General features: G+C 34.1%; 2 protein-coding genes across 4 annotated transcripts in view; one reads left to right on the top strand and one right to left on the bottom strand.

Annotated features, from left to right (window-relative positions):
• LOC111310736 (DENN domain and WD repeat-containing protein SCD1-like) overlaps positions 1–17,496 on the top strand; it is a 30,786-nt gene extending 13,290 nt beyond the window's left edge. For all 3 annotated transcript variants that reach the window (XM_022910153.2, XM_089765795.1, XM_089765794.1), the window contains 15 exons: positions 82–132; positions 455–612; positions 835–882; positions 3,049–3,106; positions 3,202–3,285; positions 5,487–5,748; positions 5,842–6,032; positions 6,889–6,953; positions 7,075–7,198; positions 13,836–14,017; positions 14,117–14,188; positions 14,304–14,464; positions 14,611–14,652; positions 14,862–15,070; positions 17,043–17,496. In XM_022910153.2, coding sequence (XP_022765888.2) covers positions 82–132; positions 455–612; positions 835–882; positions 3,049–3,106; positions 3,202–3,285; positions 5,487–5,748; positions 5,842–6,032; positions 6,889–6,953; positions 7,075–7,198; positions 13,836–14,017; positions 14,117–14,188; positions 14,304–14,464; positions 14,611–14,652; positions 14,862–15,070; positions 17,043–17,138 — 1,803 coding nt within the window. In that variant the 3' untranslated portion in view covers positions 17,139–17,496. The remainder of the gene's footprint in view (positions 1–81; positions 133–454; positions 613–834; positions 883–3,048; positions 3,107–3,201; positions 3,286–5,486; positions 5,749–5,841; positions 6,033–6,888; positions 6,954–7,074; positions 7,199–13,835; positions 14,018–14,116; positions 14,189–14,303; positions 14,465–14,610; positions 14,653–14,861; positions 15,071–17,042) is intronic.
• Positions 17,497–22,191: 4,695 nt separating this feature from the next.
• LOC111303062 (uncharacterized) lies at positions 22,192–24,923 on the bottom strand. The gene is made up of 4 exons (XM_022899071.2): positions 24,084–24,923; positions 23,760–23,831; positions 23,340–23,552; positions 22,192–22,283 (listed from the first exon to the last, which is right to left on the bottom strand). The coding sequence occupies exons 1-4, from the start codon at positions 24,823–24,825 to the stop codon at positions 22,192–22,194; spliced, it is 1,119 nt and encodes a 372-aa protein (XP_022754806.1). The 5' UTR covers positions 24,826–24,923.
• Positions 24,924–25,383: the final 460 nt, after the last annotated feature.

The raw sequence follows: 25,383 nt of genomic DNA, 5'->3' as shown, positions 1-25,383 counted from the left end.
GTACGTATAGCAATTAGAAGCATACCCTGATTAACTATTTCAGTGCACTAGTAACTTTATACTGGATTTCTTCGTGCTCAGGGATGGCATGGTCAACTGACTGAAGAACAGTTTATAGCAGTGAAAGAATTGGTGCGTTAATGCAAATTGTTTCTGTTCTTGGGGTTCTAATAATGGATCTAGTTATTCAGGTTTCACCAGTTTTCTTTGACATTTTTTCTTATCCAATATGTAATGGTTTCTGAATTTGAGTAATTTATGAATCAGGAATATAATAAAATTTAAATATTTTTGTTAATGAAATAGATTGTTCACTAACTTCCTCTAAGCTGTTTTCTTTTACTTTCTGCTGACATTTTTTTTTTACATTTGATGTTCATCTTCATCTAGTAATAATGTTGTTTTTTAATTTTTTTCTTTCTCCTTCCCCTAATACATTAATGCACAAATTCAGCTCAAAACAGCTATTAGTCGTGCAACCTCTCGAAATGATGTTTCAACTATTAGAGATGCCCTGGAAGTGTCTGCTGAGATGTATAAGAAAGATGCTAATAATGTTCCAGACTATGTCCAGCGTCATCTTATTTCTCTGTCTATATGGGAGGAGTTACGGTATGTATTACTGGGTACTACTCTTGACTTAAGTTGTACAGTCATTTTTTCTTTATCCGATTAGGACTTTTCTATAAATTGAAAGTTAAATCAGTTATGCTTTATGCAAGATTTACTTTTAGAAGTGGTCTATTATTTGTTTCTTAGAGAACTCTGGTTAGCCCTTTGGGTTCTGTACCAAAAAAATTGAAATCTTAGAAAGCTAAGGCAAGATTCTTTCAGGTTTTGGGAAGGATATTTTGACTATCTTATGGAGCAGTCTTCCAACAAGTAAGTTAATAAATTTAATATTTTTAGAATGTAATTTCTGAAATATTATTTGTTAGTTTATTATCATGTGCATGAAATATAGTTATCTTCTGTAATTTTGGTACTATTATTTATTTATATTGTAATAATCTGTTTTGAACCTTGGCTGCTCAAGGAACTGGGTTTGCTTTAGGATGGGGTGTTTTGGAAGAAATTATAGAGGAATGATTTTTTTCATTGCAACTGTTGTTATGGGTTTTACTGAATGTCTTTTTAGTTCTTTTCACTTTTCAGCTGGATTGCAACTTGTTTTGTGTGTTGTTCTATTTAATGGTTTTGTCAACCAACTTGACAATATATCAGGTCTATAATTGCTACTTGATCTCAGATAATCACACTTGTAGCTACCAATGCTGGTGTTTTTTTGTTGGTTGAAGCATGCTGAATCTCTGCTTATCGTTGAGTTATGGCTGGATGAGTCTGCCAACACTAATATTTGATAAATCTATTGGGGTGAGTTTTAGTAAATCTATGTCTCTAGCCTGCAGTTTGTCCTGTTTAGTTCTCAAAGCCAACCCAAATGAGTGATAGGTTTTCAAAGGGGTAGAGGGTTACTTCAAGAAGAATGGAGAGAAATTCCCTGGTTGGTGTGGAGCAAAATTGACGTGGCCTACAAATGGGGTCCAATCTTGCCAATAGAAATGGAGGAGAAGAACATAGAGATTAAAGAAATAGATTGAAGTATTTTTGCTACTCCACTTACCTTCCTGGCTTTCCGTGATATAAACTTAATCACATAAGATCTATCATACTGGTGGATTTTCACAGCAAGTATGGAGTCTCATGTGTCTGAAATATATGATAAGACAGCCACTAACCTGACATGAAGGGGCTATTTCGAATAGGGTTGCCATAGACCTACAATCAGTGCTTGATCCCTTTGCAATCTAATTTAATCTAAACCATCCAAGCTCATTAAAAACTACATGTTATTAGTTTTTTTTCACAAAAAGTTGCATGCTATCACTTGACTCTTTAATACTTTCTCCATCCCTTATTCTTTGTCCCGATTTGACTTTCACAGAGATCAAGAAAATTTTTTTGACTTAAGTGTATTTTATTTAAAATTTTAAGATTGTGTTTCAATAGGTTTCACTGTTAGCTTTTGAGGCTTCATTATTTGAGGAGACCAGCCATATTTTTCTGTTTATTTGGTCTCTGTTGCTGTCTCTTGAGTCTATTTTCTAGATTCATTTTTCCTACATCAGAATCTCATGTCTAAGGTTGCATATATCTTTCTCTTGCACTATAACAGAGTCTCACGTCCTTCAGTTAGGAATTAATATCATTCTGTAATGCTATGTAGGGCACTCTTATTGATATAATCAAACTACTTCAATTTTTATTGAAATTAATCATCAGGAGCAGGCATTTCTTTCTTTTTCCTTCCCTTAGAAGAGAGAGGACCAGCCCCTTTAGGCTCTGTTCTTGATCTCTATTGGCTCAACATCTGTTTTTCCTACGTCAGATCTTGGAAGGTAGGGGTCTATCTGTGCTATCTATGGCCGATTTTTGCCTTCTATGCCCCATGTCTACATGGTTGTGTTAGGGGAGAGATCTGTGGATTTAGAACAAATGTGTTGGAATAATCCTTTTCCTTCAACAAGAAAAAGTGAAAACTCTTACAAATGAAGAGAAAATGTGCATGACATATCTCCTTGACAAAGATGACTATTGAAAAAATTCTTAGGTTAAAACAACCTGGATGACGGTTTAAAAGATGACAAGAACTTATTGTAACATATTCCTATAAGAATTTCTAGTTAAAAATAGTTCGTATCTGCTTGTTTGGTTCTAAATTTCATGCAATTTCTATTGTTCACGGGGATGAGTTTCTGTGTTTTTTTCATTCTCTCTTTTCTTTTTTATTATGTTCTTTATCCTTCCTAGACAGATAATTCTATCCAATCAATTGTCCTTTGCTTTTCCATTCAATTTCATTGAGCTCCCTATTTCCCAAGCAAATCTGTTAACCCAGTTATTTGAGAATCTGTATTAGTTTTTTCAATTAACAATGAAGTCTTAAAGAGAGCAAAAAATGAGTAGTTGGGGTGGCGGGGATGGCTTAAGAGTACCGGAATGTGGAAACTAATGCTTATCTATTGTGGTTGTATTTTTTTATTTCAGATCTGCCAATTATGCAACTTTGGTGACAGCACAGCTAATTGTATTGGCTTCGCACATGGTAGTTTGTTTTATAATTTATAATCCTCTTCTGGCACTTATTTGTTTTTTGTTTTCAAATCTGTACTCATTAATAATATTTCGTTTATATTGGAGGTGGGGCTGGGACTTCCTGATAATGATGCCTGGTACATGATTGAAACAATAGCAGAGAGAAACAATATTGGATATAAGTTGCTCGTAAGTAAATCTTCTATACTGTAGTGTGTTATTATGATTGACGATAAAGTACATGGTTGATAGTAGTATCTTGGCCTTTTTCTTGTTTCCTATAACTTCAACAAACATATGAATTGTGGATTATCTCTGCGGCTTAATTTAATTAGTTTTAATTTATTACTTGATCTAATAATCCTTTCTGTTTTAAGTTTCTACTAGTTCTCATGTCATATATGACCATTGAAGTAACAGATATTGGATTTAAAAGTTCCTTGACAAAAGAATCTATCTGGTTTGAAATCTTTGATAAGTATATAAAAAAGATTAAACATCTTTTTAAGCCAAAGCTGATATTCTAAGCCATGAAGTTGAGAAAAATTAAAAACTGCATAAGTTAACCTGGGGTTTTAAATCTAAGAGTTCCTTATATTCTTGTATTTCTGTATATCATACAAAAGGATGAGGAATTGTTGAATAGTATCCCATGCCTTTCCCGGATATAGGATCTTCAATCTGGTTAATGACAGAAATGTTGCTTGAATTTGTAAATTGATGTTTAATTTGGGTACCTGAACTAAGCATTTGTTAACATGGGGCTTGAGCTATTACATTCTGTTTAATTTGCTAACTTAACTCACACTTGGTCGTGGATGATGGTGTGGTTTCTATCAATAATATTGCAACACATGTCAACTTATGTCAAAAACATGTTTGATAACCTGGACTTAAATGCCAGCATGTTAACCTTTTTTTTTTTAAATTTTCTAGAAAATTCATCACCCTTTGTGTACCGTGCTTTGTTCTTTTTTCTTTCCTCTCATCGGCAATGTTCACTGCAAATTTTGACATTGTTTTCCTCTCTCATTCCCCTTTCTTTTCTCTTTCTTCCTTTCTTTTGCTTTGTTTGGCCTTTTTCTCTAAGCCACAGCTCGCTCTCTTTCTTCTCTGGACCCACACCCAGTTCTCTAGCATCAGGTATCTGGACTTCCCTCTATTCTAGTTGTAAAGGCTCCCTTAATCTGCTGACAGCTCCTAGATCAGACACTGCATTGGCATAGAGGAAAGTGATACCGAATATGGACTTTTCTAAACATCTCCCTCCTTCATGCAGCCTTGCTCTCTAACTCCTTCATTCCCTCCAAGTTCATTGACAGTGTCATTCCTCATGCCTTGAACATGGTGTTCATTTTTGGGATTCATTTATTGAATTTAATTTGGATTTCTATCTGGAACCTTCTTAATTTTTTGTTGATGATGTTATTTGGGGTTGCAATAGTGTCAGTATTTGGACTTTTATTGTCATTTATTGTCTTTTCTTCAAGTTAGGCTTTTAAGTTTTCAACTTTTGGTGCAGAAGTAGGCTTTTTCACAAGTTACAATTCAGTTCTTTTGCTCAAATGTGATCCTTCTTTCTCATTTCTGTACTCCATAATTGTGCTAGTCTTAGTATGTGTAGTTGAGAAATCATCGCATAGTACCTTTTCTTTCACACAAACAGACACACTAGTAATTAAATTAATTTCCCTGTAGTTGACATGCATTGCAATTTAATTTGGTGAAGGAAACATCATGACCTTTAACTGATGGTGTCAGTTAAATCAATATAATTCTATATTGCGTTAAGGAAAATAGCTCAAGTGCCTTATGAATTGTGTATAGTTTGGTATCATTTCTGTAAGTGGTGATCCTCTCTTTTGCATGTACATTTGGTGAAACCTAGTAACTTGTTTCATTGCTTAGTAGGCACGGGTACAGGTAAGTAACTTTGGTCTTCCCATTCAAAACTCATCTTTCTTGAAAGGTAAATTTCAGCATATCTAACTTGGTTTATGGTAATGGAAATGAACTGGTTTTCCGTCATTTGTTGAGTGGTTTGGTGATGTGAATAGGAAGTAGGAGAAATGTTTTTCAAAGATAGTGTTTATGAATGATTATTGAATACTATCCCTATTAAGCTTGCAAGCTCCGCTACGAAGAATGCTTAATCTACTCTGACATATGTTAGGAATTTGGTTTTAAATGGAATATTCACTCAAGTCATTCTGTCCTTTTTTTTAATATCACACTGTCTCTCTCTGGTATGAAGAACTTTATTTATGTTGGGGCTGAATCTTATGACTAGTAATCATTTTTTAAATATTCCTGGCCAGTTTGTTCATGCAACTTTTGCTTTGAATGCATAAATATAATTGCTGATTTATTGGTCCCCTAATATGTTTCAGATAAAACTCAGAGGATTTTTGTCACATATCCAGCAACTTCGTATCAGTTACTGGGGCATCTCATCTGTGAAGTCACAATCACTATTGCCTCCTGGATTGTCATCCCCACGTCCAAAGGATGCCGCAGATGAGAATCAACAACCTGCAGAGGCTTCTGGTGTTGGAAGGAGCTGGGTGCAGAGCATGTTCAGCAGGGATACAGCATCAAGAGCAAACTCATTTGGTCGTGTTCGTAAATGGACTTCTGATGGTAGTGCTTCAGGTATATCTTTTGTTAGCTTTACAGGCCCGGAATGTTTTATATTTAGATCATGGACCTATGTTTTCATGGCTCATTATCTTTTAACTGCATCAGAGAATGGGAATGCTCGCAAACAAGATTTATCTGCTGCTGGGCAGAAAAAAATGCAAACAAATGTTCGCATATTGAGGGGTCATAGTGGTGCTGTTACTGCTTTGCATTGCGTAACAAGAAGAGAGGTGTGGGATCTGGTGGGTGATCGTGAAGATGCAGGTTTCTTTATTAGTGGAAGCACTGATTGTTCGGTGAGTTACTATATCTTGTTAATTTTTTGAAGCACATAATTCAGGTGCTACATTTCCTGTTCAATATTATTGATCTTGTTTTGCTTTTAAATGACTGAATTTCTTGTGGAAAGCAAAAGGGTGGGGAGCCCCTCCAATGCTTTTGGCTTGGTTCTATTGTGCTCTTATGGCCATTTTTCCTACAGCTATTTCCTGAAAGAAGAAAAAGGACCAAACTTTGGCTGGTTTAGTCTTCAAACGATAGGAGAAGTTAATGTATTGTTTGTTCTGGTCTTTGATTATGTTTCTCTAAGAGTATTTCCGTTGTCAATCTCTTGCTCTTTGATTATTCTGTTCTTCCCTATCTTTGGATCATGTTCAGATCAAGAGAGAGCTTTAGGTGTTTTTTAGTCATATGGTCTTTTAATTGTCTGTAGGGTTTCATTGGTTGGTTTTTCAGCTGAACAAAAAATCACTGGATAAAATTTGGGTTCTTGGACCTTCTCACAAAAATGAGTTACTTTTATTGTTTGTAAACTCCATCACATTGACATCCATATGCTGGCAGCTTTTCTCACTTTTAAAGTGTGATTATGAAATATGATGTCTAGTACAGACATGCTTATGGCATCTAAAATTGTATTCAATAATTCACTAGCATTACTTGTGTAATGGAATAAGACCTATGTGGTTCTTCTTTGTCCTCTGTAAAATCTCGCTTCATTTATTGGTGCAAATATTTATGATTGCTCATTATTATTTCATTATTCATTTCAATAGTCACCCTGCAACATTTAATTCGACATGCATTAATTTTTTACTTCATTGGTTTATTTTGTGGAGGAAGAAGTTTTCATTGGATATGTAAATCTTCCAGGTTAAGATTTGGGATCCTAGTCTTCGTGGTTCTGAACTTTGCGCAACTTTGAAAGGACATACAAGGTCTCTGTTATGTAATATTTAAACCCTTTTATTGGTTGTGCTTCTCATTAAAACATTCCTTCATTAAATTTTTTTCATGTTCACAGTTGATTTAACATTTTCCACAACTCTTGCTATGCAGAACCATCCGTGCCATTAGTTCTGATAGAGGAAAAGTTGTCTCTGGTTCTGATGATCAGTCTGTTATCGTATGGGATAAGCAAACGACCCAGTTGCTGGAGGAGCTAAAGGGTCATGATGCACAGGTTCGCTTAATCATAACATCCTTGATTGCAAAATGGGTTTAAATCTGGAGTGGTTTCATTTTGATTGAATGTGTATGAATAAAGATTTTACTGCACCAGTTGGCATTATTGAAGATATATTTGCATTTATAGAATAATGCCAATTATTATCAGCATCATTATAGTCTTAATCTAGTAAATCCTAACTTTTTACCTTGATGGTAGTATCAGCAGGTTTTGAGCCAGTCAAGGATTTGCTTTGATATCCAAGAATGTTGTATAAAAGAGTTCAAATTGGTTATATATTATGTTTAGAAAGAAAAGCAGTGCCATTTTTCATGATAAAGTGGATTTTTAATTGCAGCATTATGAAATGATTTTTGCTGTTGAAATTCACCAATGTGTACTACATTGATCATCATTGACTGTTCTTTTACAATCTTGGATTCAAAAATACTCAGAATATAAAAATTCTAAAGGGAAAGGAGGAAGTGGGGGGCAGGGTTGGTTGGGGGAGGACATTGAGGTTGCATTCAATGGAAAGTAAAAAGGAGAAAATGGTTTTTTTTTTTTTTTTTTTTTTTTTAAATTTACCCCATCTGGATTCAAGCATAAGGCCTTTCGTTGTCTCTCTGGTCGTTTACCATTTTTTTTCTTTTAAACTAAATCTGTAATTTTATCGATTCTCATTAAGGTCAGGAATAGGAAAACCTGCATACAAAGCATAGACATGCATATCTAATTATGTATATATGCATTTTAGGAAAAAACTTTATTATTAAACTTGAAGGAATTTCTCTACAGACTTATGTTTTGTTACCTTTGTCAAAATTGTTCATTGTGCTTTTAGGATTATTAATGAGGTTCTAAATTATTATCTAGTAAATATGATACTAGCGTTCCCTTCAGAGATGTCTTTTTTCCTCATGGATAATCAAGCTGCTTAGCCTATTCATTGGGTTTCTCATGGATGGGGATAATTGTTAAGCATCCAACTTAAAACCAATTGGCAATAAGTGAAGGTGCCTAACCTGAATATAAGGTGGAGATGAAATAAGCCTATCACGTGATAGATTTGGAAAGGGCAATAGAAAGAAATCCTAGCTTTGATACCATGTGAAAAAAAACTAAAAAAAAAAATAGTGTGGAAAACTAAGAGTAAAACTGAATGTATATTGAAAAACTGCTTTTAAGAATTATACAAACACTTTAGGTTTACATAAAACTAACTAGTGGGTAAATTAACTAAATCTTCTTAGAACTAATCCTATAATTGAGAGATTGTCTATCCTAATTTTCTGTCATTAATTCTAAGGATACAGATACTTAATTATAGGGATTCTAGGGTTACAAATACTTAATTCTGGAGATACAAATATAAATATACAAATTACAAGATTACAACCAGCTGTAAATAAGTGTTTTCCCACACTCCCCCTCAAGCTGGTGAATAGGTGTTTTTCATTCTTAGCTTAGAAATAATTTCTTGTATTACTGCACTGCTGAGACCTTTAGTCAACACATCTGTAAGTTGACTTTTGGTTGATACGTATGGTGTACAAATCAGCCCACTGCCTAGCTTCTCCTTTATGAAGTGCCGGTCTACTTCAATGTGTTTTAATCTATCATGTTGCATAGGATTTTGTGCGATGCTTATTGTAGACTTGTTATCACAATAGTCTCATTGGTCTATCCCACTTAATCTTCAAGTCTTCTAGGATAATCTTTAACCGTAGTAGTTCACAAATTCCTTGAGCCATTGCTCTAAACTCTACTTCAGCACTTGATCTTGTCACCACATTCTGTTTTTTCCTCCTTCAAGTCACAATATTACCACCTAGGAAAGTGTAGAAGCCTGAGGTGGATCTCTTATTAATTACAGAACCTACATAATCCGCATTTGTATATGCCTCTAGAATCAGCCTTGAATTTTTTTTGAACAAGATACCTTTCCCAGGATTTTCTTTCAAATAGTACATGGTAGATAGCCTGTTGGTAGGATTTTCTTTCAAATAGTACATGGTAGATAGCCTGTTGGTGCACATATTTAGGACTATGCATAAATTGACTTATCACACTCACAACATATGTTATATCAGGTTTATTATGTGAGAGATAAATGAGTCTTCCAACTAATCTCTGGTGCATCTCCCTATCTATAGCAGCATTTTCATTAGCTTTTCCAAGTTTATGATTAGGCTCTATAGGGGTATTTGTAGGTTTACATGCGAGCTTCCTAGTTTCCTTCAAAAGATCCATCACATATATCTATTGTGAGATAAAAATACAATGCTGTGAGTGAGCTATTTCAATTCCTAGGAAGTACTTCAATCTCCCTAGCTCTTTTATCTGAAATTCTCTAGTCAAACATTGTTTTAAAGATTTTCTCTCTTTTTGATCATCTTCGATTACAATTATGTTATCAACATACACTAATAGAACTGTGACTATCCCTGAATCCGAGTGCTTGATAAACAGTGTGTGATCTCCTTGACTTTGCTTATATCCCATTGCTAGCATCATTTTGGCAAATCTCCTGAACCAAGCCTTAGGAGACTGTTTAAGGCCATATAAAGCCTTTTTCAACTTACATGCTAGGTTTTCTTCTAGATAACCTCCAAATCCCGGTGGAATTTTCATATATATTTCTTTTCCCAAATCATGTAGAAAAGCATTCTTTACATCCAATTGTTGAAGCTGCCAATTGTAATTTGCAACTAAGGATAACAAAATTCCAACTGTATTCATCTTGGCAACTAGAGCAAAAGTTTCTTGATAATCTACTCCACAAGTTTAAGTGTAGCCTTTAGCTACCAACTTGGCTTTATACCTTTCAATAGTACCATTCGCCTTGTATTTTACAATGAAAACCTATTTACACCCAACTGGATTTTTTCCTTTAGGCAACTTTACCAGTTCCCATGTCTTATTTTTCTCTAAGGCCTCCATTCCTCATTGGATAATGCCTCGAATAATGTACTTGGAATAGAAAGTGTTTAGGCTCACAAGGAAATTTTTGTGGGATGGTGAGAATTTTTCAAATGACATAAAATTAAAGATTGGGTATAGTGCATGCTTAGTATATTTTCAAGTTCCTTTCCTAATGGCAATAGGCAGATCATAATCACTAGTTATAGTTTTAGGAGATTTATGCTCATGTTGAGAAATAGAATCAAAGATTGTAGTTACTTCATTTTCAAAGTTAGGATTAGGTTCTTGGACTTGCACTGGTTCAGGAGCTAGAACTTTCTTCTTGAGTACACCTATAATTCCTTCATAGAATCAAGAAAAATATTATCGTTTGTCACATCTTCTGTGTTTAGAATGGGTTTAGACTCAAATTCAGTGTTTGACTTGGACTTAGAAGACACAGGTTTAGACTTAAAAGAATTAATGGGTGAAAATGTTGAAGAGGATGATAAGTCAAGCAAAAAGAAGTCTTTATCCATATCTTCCATGAATGAAGTCTCCCCCTGAAGATAATGTTGAGTAAAAAATGGTTTACTTTCTTCAAAAGTGACATCTGTAGACACAAAATTTTGTTGTAGGATGATGATGGCACTTATACCCTTTTTGAGTTGAAGAATATCCCAAAAAAATGCACTTAATTGCTCTAGGATCCAACTTCCCCCTATTATGATTGTGAACATGAGCAAATGATGTACAACCAAATATCTTAGGTGTGAGGTTGTTTGTGGTATTAAAGTTGGAAATGAATTGTGAGAGTAGTTCCATGGGAGTTTTAAATCCTAAAACCCTTGAAGGTAACCTATTTATAATGTGTATGGTAGTGAGAACAGCTTACCCCTAGTAGGATTTGGGTACGTTTGCTTGAAAAAGTAAAGCTCGGGTTGTGGCTAGTAAATGGCTGTTCTACCGTGGAGTATTAACACGATGACTGATGGATAATCTTTTCTTTTTGGAAAAGGTAGCTAGACTATTGTTGAAATAGTCTCTTGCATTATCAAACCTAAATCTCTTGATTTTCACTCCCAATTGATTTTGGATAATGTTTTGGAAGCTTAAAAACATGCTATTCACATCTAATTTGGATTTAAGTAAAAATATCCAAGAGATCGAGACCTTGATACAATCATCTATGAAAGAAACAAATCGCTTTGCACTCGAAATACTAGGAATTGTAGAGGGATCCCATATGTCACTATGAATCAAGTAAAAAAGAGTAGAACTTCGTTTGTTACTAATTGAAAAAGATAGACCTCTATGCTTTGCAAGTTCACAAACATCACAATGAAAATTTTCAACATTTAATCCTTTGAACAAAGAAGGAAACATGTTTTTCAAAGTTCCAAAAGAAAGATGTCCAAGACGAAAATGGTAAAGCTAGATTTTGTTTTTATTGGGAGATTTTTTAGAAAGGAATGACAGAGGTAAATTATTCTTGATATTACTTGTATTGTTTGTTGTCTTAAGATAGAATAGTCCATCCTGTTCCTTAGCAAGTCCAATCTTTTTTCTCAAACTTTGGTCTTGAAATTCACAATAGAAGGGATAGAAAGTCATTTTGCAATTCATGCCTCTAGTAAGTTTTTGAATAGATATCAGATTAGTAGATAATTAAGGAACATGAAGAACATTTTTAAAAACAAAGAAGGGATTAATTTGAATATCTCCTAATCCTACCACTATAGTACGTGAACCATTTGCAACAACAATTTTTTTATTACTAGAACACAGGGTTTATGTACTAAACTTTTGTGAGGAATGTGTCATGTGGTTTTTGGCTCCTGAGTCAATGACCCAAGAATTCATAATAGGCTTAACTGAGATTTTTAATCAATGAGAATTGGAGACCTTACCTAAACTTGAGACCTTATTCAAGGAACATACCCTAGTAGGCTTTTCAAAGGCTTTCAAAAGGCTTTTCAACTTTTCAATCTCTTTTCTGTCCAACTTTCCTTATTCTTGAGACATTTGTAGTACTCCAGTGGTTTTACCAGTTGACATTTCCTCAAATCGGGTAGTAGTGATAGCAGATTCTGTTATCTTTGACATTGTTATCTTTCTCTGAACTGAGACAAGTTTTAAGATATAACTAGAAATGACTCTTAGCAATGAAGGCTACAAACAACAACACACTAAGCCTTATATCCCATATTCTGGGGTCGACTGTATGAAAAACCAAATAAGAGAATCAGGTTAGGTTGTGGTTTGAATTTCTTGCGTCACTCGTTTCTATCAACAACCACCTTTTCATTTAATTCTTTAACCATCGTATCGTTTTTTATTACTTGCCTCTATATCTTTCATGGTCTACCTCTAGATATTTTGATCTCTCCTAGATCTAGAGACTCAATTCTTTTAACCGGTGCATAGCTAGGCCTACATTTTACGTTTAAACCTTGGCAAATGGTCCTTTCTCATCTTCTTTCAATTCGGACTTCCTCTTAATTTTTCTCGAATCTCTTCATTTCTGATTTTGTCTCTTCTAGTCTTACCACATATCCATCTAAGCATCCTCATCTCTGCAACGTTCATTTTCTTCTTATGTTGTTTCTTAACAGCGCAATATCAGTTCCATATATGCAGGCCTTACAGTTGTTTTGTACAACTTTGCTTTTAACTTTGAAGGCATTTTGCAATCACACAAAACACTTGAAGCACTTCGCCACCTTGTCCATCCTACTTGAATCCTATGTTTGACATCTACTTCTATCTCAGTATTACTCTGAATAATTGATCCGATTCTTGTTTTGGTCTTTCATCATGGTTTGACTATGTTTTACATTGGCTGTCAACCTGTCACAACCCTTCTCCTTTATTCGGGCTTCGAACGGGTAGTGTGAAATGGCTATGAAGGCCTTAACAGAGTTCGACAATGAAGACCTAAGATAGGAGTCACCAATGAAGGCTGAAAATTTTACTTCCCAAGAAGAGCCTAAAGCTCTGATACCATATTAAGCATCAAACTTAAAACCAATTAGTAATAAGTGAAGGAACCAAACCTGAATATAAGATTACAGGAAATTGGATATTCATTAGATGTGGGGTAACACAACTTTAACTAGCTCTCATCTCGTGTAGGTGGAGATGGAAGAAGCTTATAATGTGATAAATTTGGAAAGGGCAACAGAAAGAAATCATGGCTCTAATACTATATAGAAAAAATTAAAAAATAAAATTGTGTGGAAAACTAAGAGTAAAACTGAATATATATTGAAAAACCACTCTTAAGAATTACACAAGCACCTTAGGTTTGTATACAACTAACTAATGGGTAAACTAGGAAACTAAATCTTTTTAAAATTGATCTTATAATTGAGGGATTGTTTATCCTAATTTTTTGTCCTTAATTCTTGGGATACAAATACTTAATTCTAGAGATACAAATATGAATATACTGATTATAAGATTACAACTAGCTGTAAATAAGTGTTTTCCCACAATAACGTCTATGCAGTCCTTTGTATAAAAAGAAGTGCTGGTGAACATTTTACACCACAGTTGCTTTCCTAGTCAACCTTTTTTGAAAGCTTTTTGTTTTCTTATTTTAATGATTTATTTTTCTGATTCCCTAATTCTAAATTCTTTTTGTTTGATGATGTACTGAAAGAGAATCTCATCTGTTTGTCCTTTTATTGAATGTACATGAATTAGATGATTGAATCACAATATTCTTGCTTTTCTGTTACTGTAGGTCAGCTGTGTGCAGATGCTGTCTGGTGAACGTGTCCTAACAGCTGCTCATGATGGAACTGTTAAGATGTGGGATGTTCGAACTGATACTTGTGTGGCAACGGTCGGTCGCTGTTCTAGCGCAGTTTTATGCATGGAGTATGATGACTCCACTGGGATCTTGGCCGCTGCTGGCAGAGAAGCGTATGTATATAAAAACACTTGTAATGCACCTGTAGATTGTAAAATTAGATTTTTCGCTTGTCACCTGGAAATTAACTGATGAATCCTTTGCGTTGTTAGGGTAGCAAATATCTGGGACATCCGTGCTGGTAGGCAGATGCACAAGCTTCTAGGGCATACAAAGTGGATAAGGTTAGCACAGAAATGCTGAATTTTTCAAAATTTCAAAATTTTGGTTCATTGGGGTGTGTGTGTGTGTGTGTGTCTATGAGCCTTGGAACAGTGTATTCATGTGTCAATTATGCAGGTCTATTAGAATGGTTGGAGACACTCTGATTACGGGTAGTGATGATTGGACTGCTAGAGTTTGGTCTGTTTCCCAGGGAACATGTGATGCTGTTCTTGCCTGTCATGCTGGCCCACTGCTTTGTGTTGAGTATTCAGCATCAGACAAAGGAATAATAACTGGTTGGCCCAGAGTTTGTTTATTTTACTATTACCTTTACATGTTCTAGTGTATTTTTGAAAATATGAATGAATTTTAGCAACAATTTTTATATCTGGGGCAGGAAAAAATAGAATATAATAGTAATACTTTGAAAATATCCTCTCAGGTTCAACAGATGGGCTGCTTCGATTTTGGGAAAGTGAGGAGGGTAAGTGCAGTAATTGAATTCTGAGCATTATTCATGTTTCTTTTAGGTTTGCTTTTATCCAACCTGGTTAAAGCAATTACTGAAGATTTAATCTAAAACCTGTTTGACTCTTCATTGTGCATGTTGATGATAGTCTTTCAATAGTTATCTCCTGAAGTCATCCTTTACTTTCAATAATGCTATTAGTTTATATTTTGATATGCGTGCAGGAGGTATAAAATGCTCGAAGAATGTAACCATTCATAGTGCTGCTATCTTATCTATAAATGCCGGAGAGCACTGGTTAGGAGTTGGAGCAGCTGACAATTCTATGTCTCTCTTCCATCGGCCTCAAGAGAGGCTTGGTAGCTTCACTAACACAGGATCAAAAATGTCTGTGTGGCAACTTTATCGGACCCCACAAAAGACCTGTGCTGTGGTATGCTTATTTTGCCGCTATGCTGTGTGGTTCTTGGTTTTCACTTTTTCTCATGCACTTCTTTATGTTTATAATTAATAATTAATTATATTTGCACTTGCAATACACGAAAGAACGTTAACAACATATAGAAAGTAGCCCTTGATATTTTACCTAATTGGTGTCATTCTGATGGGGATAGGAATGCAACTCTTTGTTGTGTCCTTATTATTTCATACCTGCATCTCATGGTTGTAATCGTGCTTCCAGATATCAAAGGAAGAATGACAAAGGAGAGGAGTGGAAAAAGGATAAATTAAATCTTTTAACTAGAGGTTAGACTTAAAAGAGGGGACAAAAGAGATATCATCAAATGGATCTTCAATAGTATTATGCATTGAAAATTTTGTTACCCTGGTTGCAGCCCTTACCTAAGCCATTATATGGGTTTATTTCCTAACTCTAAACTTTCTAACATATAAGGAACCTAACAGCTAAACAAAGGGGGATGGAATATGCTCTAAATATGGCCTTAATGTTGCCTTGGGTACTTTGGATGCTGAATATGATACAATGATGTTAATCCTGTTGTATATTTAGCATTTATTTGGAGAGTGGAACAGGATTAATGAGATGATTTCTTATCCACTTTGGACCTTATAACACAATCCAGTTGAGGTAGGCTGGATCAAAGCTATCCTATCCTATCCTATGTTGACATATATCATATTGCTCACAAACAGACAAAAAACAGCCCCTTCAATTCTCTTTTTTTTGGTGGCCATAACAGCCCCTTCAGTTCTAGTGGATTTATTTTGCCCTTAACTTTGGTTAATTTTAACTGGATAAATGGATCTCCCTAGGGCCTTGTACTTTCACAGTGGTTTAGTGAGTAATTGTCTCTCTCCGTTTTAATCTTTTTTATTGTTAAAGGAAAATACAGTCAATGAGTTTTTGAGTAATTAAATGGATCTCCCTAGGGCCTTGTACTTTCACAGTGGTTTAGTGAGTAATTGTCTCTCTCTGTTTTAATCTTTTTTATTGTTAAAGGAAAATACAGTCAATGAGTTTTTGAGTAATTAAAACTGTCTTTAACGATATTATCTTTCGTATTTTAGTTAAAATTTTGGTTAAACTCTTGAAGAAACCATGGAATGAGAATCATATATGACTTTTAATTTAAGGATATTTTGTCAATAAAAAATTTAATCCAATTATATAATTAAATTTGTTTATAAACTAAACATTATAATAGAATAATTAGTTTGATTATATCTTGTTCTTTATCCTATATGCATTGATCACAATTTAGGTCAGAAACCATAGAATTCAATTCTTTACTTTGTCTAATATTATCCAATTCTTTTCATTAGCTAATTTCCAAATACACCATAGCTTTGAAGGATTAATATTTAGATGACTTTCCCATGTAGAATGATCACCAAAAAAGATATTTACACATAAAATAACCATAAATAAATTCAAAATCACCAAGTTTTCTAATTTCCTTCTTTATCACTCCTGATTGATTATAGGTTCCTATTATCCTTTGGAGCACATCACCTAGAATTAATTTTTACTACAATTTTACAATTATCTAATCACAATAAAGAATTTTGTACTATCACTTTTAAGTGTGGGGTTCGTATAATATTTTGGCCTACCCTATACATTTCATTTTGCTTGGGCAATTATAGTGCAATAATTGTAGATGATATGCTCCTATTGTCCTTAATACAAGTCATGTATTAAATGCTCCCGATGTCTTAAAAATTGTATTTGCTTGGTGAGTATATTTTTTATTGTTGCTTGGTGAGTATATTTTTTATTGTTGCTTGATGAGTATATTTTGAGGTAGTTTAATAATTCTCCAAGTCTTCAACCATGAGTTTTCATTTTCTTCACTTTCAGTGGCTATTCGGTCCATAACTGTGTTGGTTGAGATTTGATGTGTTTTGCTGGTTTTACTCTGGTCTCTTTTGTTTGTACCCAGGTAAGATGTGTGGTTTCAGACCTGGAAAGGAAAAGGATATGCAGTGGTGGTCGTAATGGACTTCTTAGGCTATGGGAAGCGACAATCAACATCTAAGTTTCTCCCATGTTGTGTAGTTTTGGCTGCTTGAAGGTAATGGAAACAGAGGCTCTGATGGCCATGGTCACCTTTTGCAAGGTTTTCTTGGTTGATCTCCCGGCTTGTAGCTGTGTAAATTTGTAACCATGTGATGATGAATGAGTGTTTTTATTCTTGATTTTTGTTTGGTCTCTGGTTCAGTTTTGCCTTGCTGTCTTGATTTGATTGGTTCATAAATGCATTCTAAAGGTATCTGTATTTCAACAATTTTAATGTGTAATATTTAGCAGTATGGTTTCATCATATTATTGGTATTACATAACAAAATTGTACCTCTACCATCAAGTTATAAAAAAGCCTTGACAATTTGGATTTATACACTTTCTTTTTTTGATAATGGACTGAGAGGAAGATGCAGTGATGTGTAATTGATTGGAGAATTTGTTGTCTATAATTGGTACTTGTGTTTAATGTAGTAACTTCCTGCATTAGGTACACTGACAACCTTTTGCAGTCTAATGGTGTTTACTTTCAGTGGCAGAAGTCCCTCTATCATGTTTTATTTCTTATACCTCTTTATGTTAGGTTAGATACCTAAATCTTCAATTCCAGGTGTTTTTGCCTCTCTTTAGTTTACATCTTGGAGGATAACATGGAACATTTTAGGATCTCTCTACCATCTTTTTACACTTTTACCACATGAGCTTTAGTGATAATAGCAAATTTTCCTAAATTTCCGTACTTTATATAAAAAAAATTAACAAAATTAAAAATATAATGATAAAATTCAATAAAACTAAAATAGAGTGACAAAATTCAATTCTTTTTGGTACTAACAAAATTCAATATTGATCGATACATAAATAAATTGATAAATTTAACCTTAATCTCACCATATAAATCCTTCTTAAGCTTGGTAATGGTTGGCTGAAACTTACATCTGGATAGAATCACCTTGCAATTCAGTCATGATCTCGCTTCTATTAAATTACCCCACGAAATATTACTGGTCATATCCTTCATCCAACATTCCTAGTGCTAACCCATTACCTGTTTAGTTTCAAAATCGTCGCATGGTCTTGATTTTGTTGTGAGCATCATTCATCTATTTCCAATGCATGCATATTTTAAATGTTTGTCTCATCCATCTCATAATCCTATGTATGTGAAATTATAGCATATATCCTGCCTTCTTTTCTTCGCTGTATGGGAACTTTTATTTCTCAAACTAATCAATCTTTTAATTCTATATATTAATTCACATCAAATGCAGCCTAAATCCTTACCATTAAAATTCATTTGCTTTTTAAAAATCTTACCAAACAATGTGAGCTGCTTTGGTCTCTCTAGCTAGCTATTAATAATTATCATCTCTAACAGCTATAATTATCAAGAGAAATTTATTTTTACATGACTAATTCCAAGAATTTTCATTGTAGAGTACTATTACATGCTTAGTAATTGAATAACCAAGTAAAAAAAACAATTTCTAATCTTACATTCTTTAAGCCATGGAGGACTCTTTGTACGCAACTATCCCATCGTTTGGTGTTTTTATAGGGGCTTTAATTCTCCCTTCCTCAAATGAAAAAACAAATCATGGTGAGGTGCATCTCTATTCCTTTTACCATCACTTTTGAAGAAAGAAAGAGTATATTTATCACCCTGAATCAGGTTTTGTTTTTGTTGCAGAAAGCTGAGAAAACAATAAGAGAAACATTAATTAATCATCAATTTCATATATCAATAACAACAAATGTAAGGCAACGAAATGAAGGGCTCAAGAAGATGAGATATACACCTTTAGTTTGCGGGCCTTGAGCTGCAAATTGAGAGCTTTTTGGCTTTCCAAGTAAACCTTTACTTTGTCTATCGACTGGATATTATACCATGCATGCATGAATTGTGGTTTAGTTTCAATATAGAAAACAAATAAAACACACCAAGAAAAAATATATATTTGTAGATTGAGATTTACGTACCTCTAAAAATGCACGTTTATTCTGTTCCCAAAACACCAGTTCGTTTTCCATTTCTTGTTTCGACTGCAAAAGTCAACTCCATTTTTTCAGTACTAGTTTAACACATGCCTTGCTTGAACTAATACATACATATATATATATATATGTATGTATGTATGTATGTATATTGTATGTATTTTTAGATTACATATATTTATGGGTACTTTTAGATGAATTTATATTTAATACATTTATAGTGTATAAATTTTATATATTGTCAATAAATTAAATGATGATACTTCATAAATAAGCAAATATCAATCCTTAAAATAAATGTACATAAATTAAAATTTTTTAAAAAACTTACTCATTAATGATATGTTATTATCTGATTCGTCTCATTAATGAATTATTATCATCTAATTTACTCTGATAGTGTATAAAATCTACACACTAATAATATATCAACTATAAATTTTTTTTAGATTATATGTATATGATATTTGATTACATAATATTGGAAGATGATTTTCTTCTGTCCACTCCTGCCATAGCCTAAAAGTTTACAAACTGAAGTCTTCACTTCTAATTAGCGGGATGTCCCCTTGGAGACGAAATTTTTTGAGAGTCAAAATATCATTCTACTTAATATAATGATCAAATCTATCACTTATTTTTAAACGAATGCAGTTTTAATTGTTAATGCAGTTTTAAACTCGATGAAATCACTTGCAAAAATAAGAAAAGAAGACAGTGAGTGACGCAGAAATTACCTTTCCCTTGGCAGGTTTTTTACGAGGTACGAAGGGATTAGCCTCTAACACTGTGGTTGGCTCTGCTTTAATTTTTCTTGAACCCTTCAATCAAAAAAATATTTTTGGTACAATTATTAATGCAGTCTAGGGTTTAAAAAAACTGTAAACAACTCAAGTATATTTATTTAATAATAACTAGGAATTTTGAGACCTACCCCAACTAAACGACCTTCTGGCACAGCTAGCTCAGCCTTCCCCTCTTCAAATCCCTCTTTGGCCTGAAAACAAATAAGAAAAGAAAAAGGATTGATTAAAAAAACAATTACTTTATAGAACTCGAACAAACATAATAACCAAATTAGTCAAATTAGCTATTCTCAGTTCTCAAGTATCAATGGATGATCTAGCTTGAACGTTAAAAACAACACTATCAGAAATTGCACTATCTGTGACCAAAAAAATCTGTCACAGAATAATCTATATCCATCATAGATATAATTAACGAGGAAAATTTGTGATAATAGTTAAAAATCCGTAACAAAATTGCCTATAATTAATTAACTAGCTAGCAATATATTCTTAATAATTAAGCCCAAAAAATATGATACTAGCTGAAATTTAAGAAGAAATAGACTAACCCTTTTGTCGGAACTCTTTTTGTTAGAGTCCATGACCATAACAGCAGGATAAACATCTCCTATAGGGCTGGGAGGCTCATCGTTTATGATTTGTTTGGATTCATCAGCGTAACAAAGTTGAGGAGACTTTTCAGGTCTCGGAGGCTTAAATTTTATTTTTATTACCTTGTCTTTGGGAAGACAAGGAAGAGTAGTACTGCTTGGTTCAAGGGCCGAAGGTTCAGCTTTGGTTTCGGAAGATTTCTCTTCAATAAATGTGATGCGTTGGTCATCAATAACAGGCTTCTCATCGCCACTCTCACCATTACATGAAATTTCCAACTGAGAAGCAACACTATGATCAGCTGTAGGGATAGGGTCGAATTGGTGGGGAGGACGGTGTCGAGGAGGAGCTGTACTGCTGATTTTATGAATGGGGGATCTTCTTCCTTTAATGCCCCATTCTGGAACTGCAGGTTTGGTGATGATTAGGGTAGGCAGTTGTAGCAGGATAGCGGCCACTTCTTTCTCCGTATCGTCAAATAACCCGAGGTTCATGGATTAATGTTGATTTTTTTTTTCTTCTTCTGGGAACAAGAGTTTTCTTCGGAGGTAATATTAATATATTAACTGAGACAATTATAGTGAAATAGGGATTTGCAAAGTGAACGGAAGTCCTGTTCAATTTAAGAAATAATTTCACTTCTGAGTAGGATTGCTTTTTCTTCCTTTTTTTTTTTTTTTTTTTTTTTTTTTTCTCATGACACAAATCAAAATCTATGGAAACGTGAGATTTTATGTAATTTTTTTTATAATTTTATAATTTTATTTTCAATCCTGAAATTCTTCTTCGACACCGCATATTTTAAAGTTCTTCCCAAATAGGATTGTGAATAAGTAAATATATTGTATTTATAATAAATAAACATATGTTACTTTTCATTAACTTAAGGATTTGAATTAAAATTGGCTCTTTTTTTCTTCTTTAGTATTTTTTTTCTTTTTGTCTTTTCACTTATTTCAATGCATTGTATTAAATATTTTTTTTTCTTTTTCTCATTCTCATCATGTGTGCTATAGCAATTCCCCTATCTCAAATATTTAAAAATTCTTTCAATAATTTTCTCAAAAAAATATTAAGTTACCGATGAGGCCTCAACTTAATATTAAGGACTAGATCCTAAAATTTTGAGATCATAAATTTAAGTTTTATTATGCGAACGTACATTTACTTATTTAATTAAATTATAATTTATTAATTGATTATTAAATTCATTATATAAATGTAGCATTAATTATTCAATTCATTGTATAGATATAGTAGTTGAATATGAGTATAACTTAAAACAATCATAAAATTAAGTTAAATTTGTATTCTTATCTATTATATTTTATACTAATTAATATCAAAATCATGTATCCAATATTAAAAACTCGTTTTAATTGGATCAACTGGTTGAATTGATTGAATCAATTGAACTGAAAACCAAAGCTATCACCGATTCAACTTCTATTCTTATTTCAAAACATTGCAATTAATAGAAAAACATAAGTTAATTAAATGAAACTATTATTTGGTTAAATAAATTGGAGTTGGGTTAAAATTAATATAAATATTTATTAACATACGAGGAAGTTCAGAGAGACGTTCAAATCTTGGACATCCTTGACACTATTAATTAAGAAGAAAGTAACAATTGAACATTGAACAACAAAATATTGAACCATTTGGGAGTTATCAACCAATCATTGTTTGGTTGATTGGAGGCATCATGACAAGGTGTTGCTGCTGCTGCATGCTCTGTCTCTTTGCTAGGTTCCCATGCCATCCTATATATGGAACACACAATAAGAAACGGTTTGTAAGAATAGTCAACAAAGAAGTTCATTAACTTTGATTCTTTTTACATAAAGTTGCCTAATCTATTATTGCATTTTAAATTATATGTGTACACACATGCAAGTATATATGTTTACATATGCATTTATAAATGATGAAGTAAGCATTTTTATTCCTAATAATTGAAATTATGTGATATTACAAATTATGATTGATTCTTTATGGAAGGCGTTAGTTTTTAATATATTTTCTTATATTAAAATATTTTTAACATATCTGTTAGTCTTTATTTAGATATTTGATGTCTTATATTCCTCAAAATTAAATTTTCGAACTAAATAAATAAATTCTAGGAGGAATACTTGATGAAGGGATATTTATTTTGCCTTTTTTAGATAAATACTATTTATATTCACCTTTTGATGAAGGGATTTTGACATTGGGTAAAAGATTAAATGTCAAGGAAACTAACATTTATGACATATAACGATGCAAAAACAAGTCCACATATATTACATTTGTCCTCTTAAACATGTATATAAACTTTTGTGTGTTTCATATTACAAGAAGAATGTCAAACTATGTGATTACTGTTGAAGTTTCTTTTCTATTTGTACACGAAGTTATGACCTAAAATGATTAATAAGTTTGTGTTTGTCCCTGCTAGACTCGTTAGAGACGAACTAGAGTCGAGGGGGTCATCCTGGGCTGAACTAGCACTGTAGTATGTTGGGTTGACCTGACATGCTCATTTCACGGGCAGTGGCAGCATACCAACGAAGGCCATGGACTAGACCAACAAAGCCCAAATCGGGGCCTACTAGTAGCTGGTCCGACACGGCTCATTGGACCCAAAAACTGACCCGGCAGTCTAAACGAGATGTTTTCATGTAAGACTACTATCCCATAATTCCCATCAACGTTCTGCAGTAGGTGTTGTTTTGCATATGGTTGTTTGAGTGTCCATTGAATATGCTAAGTTTGTCCTCTGTTAAACTATTTGTAGTCTGGGTTTGAATTTTAGTAGGTTTCTGTTTACTTCTTACCTATGGATGGATCCCACCCTCGTCGTTGAAGTTCCCGATATTCTTGACAAAGAGCGCAGAAGTCACATAAACAGTGTGTAACCCAATCTGGTGCTGGAGACTCTTCCAGCCCAAACTTGTTCCTAAGTTTCGTGCGGTATGTGCATGACAGTATGCAGGGAACCCCAATCAAGAATGCAATCAAACCGTAAAGCAATCCACTGGTTGCACAAGCTGTCAAGTAAGCATGAGCTAGCTGTTAAATAAATTGGTCCAAGATTAAAATCATTGAATCTATATGTAAAATTCTAATTTGTAACAGGCTTGGAAGAAGATATGTTATTACCAATCGCTACGTACATCAACTGAATAGACCCAAAGTTTTTAGTTTTGTTGTTAACAAAATAAGGTGAAAAGTGTGAGAAATGATTTATGACTTACAGGTATGGCCCTCGTCCGCAATCTCTGCGACCTGGCCGAATGTCACGCATGGGAAGCAAACTGTTATGAGAGCTGCAAGGCAGAATGGATCGAGCAATAGAATCTATCAGGCGTAAAAATTTTGCTAAGAGTTAATGAAGCTTTGGACAAACTTTAGAAATATGTGCTCAAAAAGCACCAATAACTTTTAAGATTTTTTTATTTTTCTTAGCGAAAATTGATTTGTGCGCAATCGATCTGCTTTCGAAAGTGTATTCTGTAGGTGTTTTCGCATGCAAGTAGAAATGAAGAAGACTAATCAGCAAGGACTTAGTTAACAAGTACCATTCATTGGGTCATCCATGCAATCAAACAGGCCAGTTTTCCAGCCCTCAACAGGCAGTAGAACCCCCGATGCAGCGGTGACTTGACTCACAGTACCATGAATGTATGGCGGCATAACCACATACTGTGGAGGAACCTGGTAACTAGCTTCGTAAAAGGTTTGCGAATGTGATGCACAATTGGAAACAAATGGCTGGGCTATATTTTGAGGATAACTAGGTGGAGGTTGCTGATATATTGCTTGTGGACGTGGTCCTTCTTGTTGTTGGTAGATCGCGTGCTGATTAGGCTCATTTGAGTGCATCATCACATGGGTTTGCGGGCCTTGGGGCGGGAGCAGCCCTGGCTGAATTGTGATTGATTGCCGGCTTTGTGGTGGGTATTCCACAAGGTGGTTCAGTCCAGTTGTGTAAACTACTTCAGTGTTTTGTGAGCTTTGGGGTGGAAACTGGGCGCCCTGGGCCGGAGCAGCTGGTGGTGGAACCTCGTATGCCAGGTTAGTTTGTGGTTGGTAGCGTTGCTGTTCTAGCTGCTGCTGAGCAAGCTGTGGAGTTAGTAGATCATTGGCGCTTAAGCCCCGTTGATTCTGGTAGATTGCAGCGACCGATTGTTCATTTTGTGTTGGTGTAGTAGCCCCAACGGTTGGCTCATGAAGCAATATAATTGCTTGAGATTGTGGCTCATATTCTGCTTGGACTCGATGAGGTGCGGAACCAGAAGGACCCGTTTTGATTTGTCCCATTAATACAAAATCTTTCAACTTATTTTCTTCCTTCTCTGCGCATAAAAGGAGAGAAAAAAAATTGGTGATTTTAAGGTCTGTTGCTTTTCTGCCTATTCTGGTTTTCTTTCTCTTGTATCGGAATCTCCGAGGGCGGCAGAAACACAGTTAATTATCAATCTATTTTTGGGAGTATCTACGGAAACAAAGCTTCCAATGACATTGACAATTTGACACACCAACCTTATTATAAGTACATTGCTTATTCATGTTAGGATTAAAATAACAACCCAAAACATATGGGCATCTGAATATGCCAGTAATAATAAAATTAGAATTATGATTAAGACAATTAATTTTGTACATATTAAATAATTTTCAGATATTAATAATCAGTTAATGGCATATTGTCATCCTTCCGAAAATACCTATGCCAAAGGGGAAAAAAAAAAAAGGATAACAATGATCCCATAAACTCAAATGAATGAAAATATAATTCCGGTTGATATTACAGTCAATAAATGATAATTAAATGAAAAAGCGGTCACACTGCAATTACAACCAGGCAAGGCACATAAA

Source organism: Durio zibethinus, chromosome 9 (genome assembly GCF_047325235.1).
Source record: "Durio zibethinus cultivar Kanyao isolate XHJ-2024 chromosome 9, ASM4732523v1, whole genome shotgun sequence".
Taxonomy (NCBI): domain Eukaryota; kingdom Viridiplantae; phylum Streptophyta; class Magnoliopsida; order Malvales; family Malvaceae; genus Durio; species Durio zibethinus.
The sequence above is the reverse complement of the archived record's forward strand: the minus strand, read 5'-3'. Positions and strand labels throughout refer to the sequence as shown.

Bases quoted from the DNA above. Each gene is read 5' to 3' on its own strand.
- LOC111303062 (XM_022899071.2), bottom strand. From the start codon at position 24,825: ATGGGACAAATCAAAACGGGTCCTTCTGGTTCCGCACCTCATCGAGTC. The intron at 23,832-24,083 runs GTACTTGTTAAC...TCTGCCTTGCAG, and splicing joins CATGGATGACCCAATGAATG to CTCTCATAACAGTTTGCTTC. The intron at 23,553-23,759 runs GTAAGTCATAAA...CTTACTTGACAG, and splicing joins TGCGGACGAGGGCCATACCT to CTTGTGCAACCAGTGGATTG.